At 44.9% G+C, this 7,719-nt stretch overlaps 1 protein-coding gene across 1 annotated transcript in view; it reads right to left on the reverse strand.

The window, feature by feature from the left end:
- Positions 1–7,719, reverse strand: part of AKAP8L (A kinase (PRKA) anchor protein 8-like) — a 35,621-nt gene that overhangs the window by 21,624 nt on the left and 6,278 nt on the right. Inside the window, exon 2 of the mRNA XM_006876817.1 lies at positions 4,001–4,075. Within this exon, the coding sequence (XP_006876879.1) occupies positions 4,001–4,075 (75 nt within the window). The remainder of the gene's footprint in view (positions 1–4,000; positions 4,076–7,719) is intronic.

Below are 7,719 nucleotides of genomic sequence, written 5' to 3' on the forward strand. Positions count from 1 at the left end.
ACTGGCAGCACCTGGTCTACAGGTGAGGAACCCTGAACTTGAGACACCACAGGTGACTGAGTGGGACCACTGGCAGCACCTGGTCTACAGGTGAGAAACCCTGAACTTGAGACACCACAGCTGACTGAGTGGGATCACTGGCAGCACCTGGTCTACAGCACAGGGCCTCTGACTTACTTCTGTTCTTCAAGGAGCTCCCCTGTCCCTTAAAGAACGAGAATTAGGAAATACCCCCACCCTCAGCTAAGTACTTACTCAGTGGAGGACAAAGATGATTCCACATGATATAAGCAGTTTAGTGTAGAAACCACAGAAATTCAGAAATCCAAATCACTTATGAGAAATGGGGAGCTCCCAGGCCCCCAAATTCTGACTTTGGTAGAAAGGGTCCAAAAGGCCTAGGAGTGTGGGCATGTACTGGAGCAAATGAGCAGAGGGAAGGACCACAAGCATCTCCCAGTTTGAGAAGCAAACGAAATTAAGCTCACCTCTGGGAGGCTTCAGAAAGTTCATGGAAAAGTAGACTTTAAAGCTAATGGAATTTTTCTAGGAACATTTTGACACTGTCTCGGATTTATAAATACCACAGAGCACATGATAAAAATGCACTCCTTCAGGAACACTTAACCAAGGAGAACTGACAATGCAAAGCCCAGTGGGAGCCCCAAGCCGATCAGCTGTAGCTCCTCCCCAAAGGAGTTCCTGAGGATGGCATCTAACTCTCGGTGCCTTGGCTTCCTGTCTGCAGTGCCTCTGCCTGGGACAAGGCTGGTTTGGATCATACAGGGCCAACAACACAAGATCGGTAAGGCCGTCAACATGCTCAACGGCAGGCTCAAGACTGAAGGAGAGCAAGGAAGCAGATGCAGAGATGCATGCACAGCCCCACAGTCCAGGCCACAACTGTGACAAGAAAGTGTTAAGAAAGGTCCAGGGGCTTCTGATGACCACTATGCCCAGGGATCCATGGGTACATGAGCTTACAAAGCAAAACTATTCTCAGGGTGAGACGTCAAAGCAGAGGACTTTTGGTCCTTCACATCCTTCGGCCACACCGTCCCCTATGCCCGTCAAGCAGAGGCTGGGCCTACTCAGCTCAGGGTACTGCTTGTTGAAGGGGATGCCAACATCCAGGGCAGCATGGACAGCCAGGAGTTTGAAAGCCCACAGGATCAAAAGGAGACAGAGTGGCTGATGGCCCCGAGGATCACAAAGCGAACACTGCTGCCAACCCCAGAGAAAGTGTCTGCACAGTGGATAGCACACTAGCTGTTCAAGAGAAGATAAGCCTGAGAGGGCAGAATTCTACAGAAGGTCTGCCAGAAAAAGAAAGGGGAGCCAAGGAGGGGTACAGAAATGGGCCTGAACTCTGTGGATGAGGGCTTTAACGCTCAAGAACAGGGAGGTGCCCTCACAAGACAGGAATGCCACCATCAGTCCACACTTGTGTCCTGGGCACCCGCACTTTGTGCTCCTGGCCTTTTCAGATGGGACCCCCAGGGGGTTCCTCTGAGAGAAGCAGCAGCCCTTCTCCAGACTGTGGCATCTGGAGACTCCTGTGCATCTGAGTTCATGCCTAACTCAGAGCATGAGACCATGCAGGGATTTTAAGGACATAATAGAGAGTTAGGAAGAAAGGAAGAAGAGAGACCTGGGGAAGGGTGGAAAAAGGGAGGAAGGGAAGGAATCAAAGAAGAGGAGATGGTCACTGTAAGCAATAGTATACAGAGCAAAAATAGACAAGCCATCTAAACGTTCAATTTAAAAGTCATGATGAATCCGATAATAGCGAACCTGCTCAGCAAGATCATGAAATCATTCAAGAAGAATTCATCAAGCCTTAGGTAGCACAAGGAAATGATTCCAACATTAAGCAAAATAAAGCAGGATAAACAATTCTGTTCAGCAATAAATTAACTACCTAAAGCAGGTATATTGACAAAGATTATATATTAAAATGGGGTGCTCTTGGTTGACTCTTAACTCTTGTACAAAATGTTGATTTATTTATTTAGTTAACTGTGATTTGGGTGAAAGTTTACAGAGCAAACTGGTTTTCCATTCACAATTCATATACATTTTGTTCTGTAACAAATGTTAACAGTGCTCTTCCCATTTCCTCTCAAAATGCTATAATACGGTTCAAATAAAACAGTCTATTCTTTGACATGACTGAAACAGAAAATCTCAAAATCTACAAAAGAACTACCAGTGACTTTGTTGTTGTTAAGTGCTATGGAGTTGGTTCCGACTCATAGCAACCCTATAAAGGGTTTCCAAGGAGCGGCTGTTAAGTTTGAATTGCCAACCTTTACATTTAAACTGAACTTGCTTATCCTACAAGCGCCTAGCAATGTTTATTGCTAAGCCAACTGGGAGGTACAGAAAGCAATTTGGCCTTTGGTTTTGGTGAACTGGACCATACCTGAAGCTAATGAGTTGGGACTGACCAGACCAAGAGGGGCTACCTAGGGGCCTCACGCTGACTAGTCTCAGAAGGAATGATGGTTAAGGTCGAGAACCTAGAACCCTAAGGCTCAGGGGGGCTTCCAGGTTGACAAGATCATCTGCTCTTGGGACGGTATACATGTCCCTTGGACATGGAAGTTCCACATTGGAAACCCTCCCAGACCTCATCCTGGGAGTCTTCATTTGTACGCTTTTCTTGCTGTAATAATCTATAGAAGCAAAGATGATAGACTCTCTGTGAGATTCTACACATCGTTCCAGTGAATTACCAAACCCAAAGGAGCAGTATGGTCACAGAATCTGTCAACTTGGCAGTCTGAAGGATGTGTCAGTCTCACTTGTGAACTCTGACCTAGCTCTGGGTGACAAGGGTTGGAAAGAGTGCTGCCTGGGTGGCTGGTGATGAGGATGGAGAAATAGGAAGGGAGGGCTGAATCTAGATTCTTACCATACACTTGGCAACAAAGTTGAGATTTATCATGTTGTCTCTTATTTCACGCAAAAGCAGAATCCAGAAATAGGCCCAAACATACAGGGCAACCAATTGTCAACCAACATTCAAAGGTAGTGCAACAGAAAGGGCAGTCCTCCGACAAATGGTGCTGAAACACTTGCATTACTATATGCAAAAACAAAGCCAAGACCTTGACATACCCTGCTCACCTTTCACAAAAATTAATCCAAAATGGATCACAGACTAGAAAACAAATAAGATAACTTCAAAGAAAATCTCTGTGACCTTCAGTGAGTCAGAGATTTCTTATATAAAACATCAACATTAGAGAAATGACTGATAAGTTGGCCTTCACCAAAATTAAGAACATCTGACCTTCAAAAAGCAATGATACGGATATAAAAAAATTAAGTCAATGTCTGGGAAAAAAGATTTGCAAATCACACATTTAATGAAAGGTTTATATCCAGCATACCTAAAGCAGAGGGAAATAATTCAATAAAGATAAGCAATTTGGAACAACATTTGATTAAGAAAGGGGAGTTCGTTCAGGGAGTGCAGAGTAAATTACTCATTTATAAACTACTCAATCTCTTCTTACTCTGGGGCTCAGGGTCAGTAGTAAACACAGGCATGCTTGAATTCCAAGACACTGAAATTCTTCCCTAGAACCTAGCTGCTAGTAGTCTAGGGTGCTTGGTTACTATAGCATTAATTCCTGACTCCTGAAAGCATTTCAGTTAGGAGGGCTCAATCCTACCCCAGACCTTATAGAAAAACGAGCCTACTGGTTTCTGAGCATCTCTACCCTTCATGGGTGCAGCCTCTAGAGCACAGAGGTCAGTTAAGTCACCAGGTGGCTTTCTATTCAGACCATCCCATCAGATTTGACTGCTAGTTCTTCCTCCCTGCCCCTCAAGAGGATTTTCTGAAGCCAGACATTTTGTCAAAACCCACACATACTTCTACAAAATGTTAAAAGGTCAAACGAATCAATCATGTCTAGCCCCAAGAACTCTGCTTACTCAGCAACCTAGGCATTTTCCTGTAATTGCCCCGTAGGGAGCGATCACTCACCGTAATCACAGGTAGGCTGAGCACTGGTGTCTGAATACGTTGACTGCAAAGTGGTTTCAGATCCTTGGACAAAACCTAAACATAGGCACAAGAGTGGTTAATTCCCCAAACAGTCACAAGAGCATTACAACAGACCACCAGCCTCCAACACGGCAGGCCTTACCCTCTGGAAAGCCATAAAAAATTGGACTCTAACTCATGTAACCCCATGTGCTTGCTTCAGAGTAGAAATGTGCTCCATAGTTTTCTTGGCTGTATTCTTTACAGAAACAGACTGCCAGGCATGTCTTCTAGGGCTCTGCTGGTGGGTTCAAGTCTTCAACCATGAATCACTCCTCCAAAATACAAAAATACTAACAGAAAGCAGGCTAGGTTTAACTTGCTACAACCACCCAAACCAAACCTACATGTAACACAATAGAACAATGCTCCATAGGATTTTCTTGGCTGGAACTAGAATACTGGTGCAGCACTGCAGGATTAACATTGGGTCGCAAGGTCAACAGTTCAAATCCACCATCACTGCTTAGAAACACTATACGGGGACGCTGTGAGTCGGAACCAACTCGAAGGCACTTTAACAACAACAATCTTTATGGAAGCAGTTCACCAGGCCTTTCTTCTGCAGTGTCGCTGGGTAAGTTCCACTCACCAACCTTTAGGTTAGTAACTGATCACAAACCACTTGCACCACCCAGGGACCTTCTTGCTATACCAGAGGTTACAAAATTCCTAAACACTGAGCCAATCATCTATTCTGATGACTGAGTATCCAAATTATCATTCCATTAACTAAAGCTAATAGTTCCATCAAATCACAGAGAAGTGCCCATCTCTAGTTCAAACAAGGAAGAAGGTTATTTTTAAACTACATTATTAATACAAATAATAATTTCCCTTTCCCCCACAATTCTGAAACACAAACTGCTTTGCTTTTTTGGGGGGCACTTTCCCATTTAAAGAACAAAAAGTGGATTATGACATTACTTCTTAAAATTAATTATTTGTAGCTCTGGTTTGGTGCTGTAGGATAAGCACTGAACTGCTAGCTACAAAGTTGGTGGTTCAAATCAACCAGCTGCTTTTTGGAAATCCTATACAGGGTCACCTCAACGACACTTAACAACATAACATGCTTATAAGGAAAAATAATTATATATAATATTTCCTGTTTTCTCAACTCATAAACTATTTCTCAACTTAAAAGGATTTGGTACTAAGGAAAAAAAAAAACTTGAACCTGTATCAGAAACCGCTATTAAACTTTGTTGCTGTTATTAAGTGCCATCAAGTATGTTCCAACCCACAGAGACCCTGTATAGGGTTTCCAAGGAGTGGCTGACTTTGCAGTCCAGCGCATCAACCCACAGTGCCACACCAGGGCTGACATGGATGATTTCGACTCACTATGACAGAGTATTATTGCTTGTTAAAGTTTGAGACTGTTAGTCTTTACAGGAGGAAACAGCCCATCCTTCTGCCACAGAGCAGCTTGGTGGGTTTGACCCACAGACTTTATGGTCAGCCCAACGTTTTAACCCACTGGGCCACCAGGGCCCCTGTTAAACCAACTTGTTGTTGGCTAAATGCCATCGAGTCAGGGTTTCTGAGTAGCTGGTGGGCTTGAAGTGGTGACCTGTGTTCACTTGAACCGCCGACAGACACTGCAGTTCAAACTGACTTTGCAGTCCAGTGCATTAACCCACAGCACCACCACCAGGTAGTAGTGATTAATTCAAGTGCTTAAAAAAGACCTTTTAGGACTTCCGGTAAGACCATGGACTAAGCAGGTATACTACATGGACCCTCTACAACAAAGACACAAGAGACAAAATAAAATAGACACAGATGAAAATTCTGGCTCCCTGAACTTCAGAAGAAAGGTTACAGAGGTGGATGATGGAGTACTTGCTGGGAGGAGAGGCCAAGCAGGGGCAGTGAGATAGGGTGACTCACTGACCAGAAGCAGCTCCACCATCTTGTAAGCAGCTTTAGCAGCAAAGGGAAGCCTGGCAGAGCAGATTCCCATGGGCGACAGGAAAGGCAAGATTTTTTTTTTCCCCTACCCGCAGCACAGACCCTGCTCTCAGGTTGGTTGGGAACCACGCCAACGTGAGGTGGGGGTTAGCTGTGCTGCTTTGGTGACAGGATTCAGGTGGGCTTGGCTCCAGACCTACAGAACCCGCAGAGCCACCAGAGCAGCATTTAACCAATCACCCTGTGGTCCTCACAGACACTGACAGCAGCTCCATCCCGAGTGCCCTAACCATAGATAAAACTGAAGAACTCTACCTGGTGCCTTAGGTCTTCCTGAGATGTCCAAATTCTAAGCACTGATGATTAACAATTGTTCAAAGACACATTAAAAGCATTCTTGCGAGTTCACCTGTGGGGCAGTCTCACAATGTCTTTTCCACTGTTTTCTCCACTAGCTTTGGGAAACCTCTTCATTCAACAGTAGGGTCACAAGCAAAATGACTCAAGACTTGAGTGATTTTTAAGTACAATGGCTACAACTGGATATCAGAGACTGTATACATGCTTAGATGATAATATGCAAAATTTTTATAGTATTCAGAAGTCCAGGATGTATTCAGTTGCCAGCGAGTCAATCCCAACTCATGCTGTCCCTATGTGTGTCAGCACAGAACTATGCTCCACAGAGTTTACAATGGCTGATTTTTCAGAAGTACATAGCCAGGACTTTTCTCTTCAGTGCTGCTTGGTGACCTTGAACTGCCAGCCTTTTGGTTAGCAGCCAAAGCTCCTTCACAGTTAGCACTACCCACGCCCTGATTCTTCCCATCAGCCCTTCGGAGTTCAGTGGCCAACACTACCTGACCCCATGTTCCCCAAGGGAGCATTCTACTTCACAATACTGCTTTCTAGGGCAGGCCATCTTCAGCCAGTTATGACTCCCATTACATATTAAGTTGGTGTCTGGCTCATGAATTGTTCTCTTTGAGGTGCCACAATAAAACGAGGCAGTTAGTGATCCCTTAGAACAAAATGTCAGCCCATAGAGTCATGACGACTGGCCAGTCTGACATCTTTTCAGCTCAAGGATATATAAAGCGACTCACCTTATCCTTTTCCTTTTTAAAAAGGGAAATCTAGAAAACCACCGGGATCAGGTTGCCTCCAACCTCTAATATCGAAGCCCAGAGTAGGGTGGTAATTAGCTTCCAAGATGGCCTTCAGAAATTATTGCCTCTAAATTTACATGGTCCCCTCTCAAACCACAAGGGCTGGCCAGGTAAGCCATAGAACACAACAGGACTGACCAAACTTACTTTCTGTGGCTTCCGCCTTACTCTCTTGGATCACTGAGACTGGGGGAAGTCAGCCCCGTGTGCTGAGGACACTCCAGCGATCCCACGTATGAGTAGTCCATGCCACGAGAAGCCACAGTAACATTGAACTGAATCACTGAGGGAGCTCACACTAGCTGGTGTGAGCCCTCTGGCCCCAGTCAAGATCTCAGATGATGCCAGTCAGACTGACTCCTATAAAAATGGTTTTGGGGTATCTGAGCTCCTCTGACTTCTCAAGGGAAAAGGAGACTCAAACAACTCAATGTTACCTTTCTCTTCCTATCTTCGCCTTCGTGTGAGCGCTGCTATTTTTCACCTTCGCTCGGTCTGCTCACAGGACTTTCAGGACCAAGAGATTCCTGGCCAAGAAACAACAGCAGAATCATCTCATCCCCCAGTGGGTTC

Source organism: Chrysochloris asiatica, unplaced genomic scaffold (assembly GCF_000296735.1).
Source record: "Chrysochloris asiatica unplaced genomic scaffold, ChrAsi1.0 scaffold00417, whole genome shotgun sequence".
NCBI lineage: Eukaryota > Metazoa > Chordata > Mammalia > Afrosoricida > Chrysochloridae > Chrysochloris > Chrysochloris asiatica.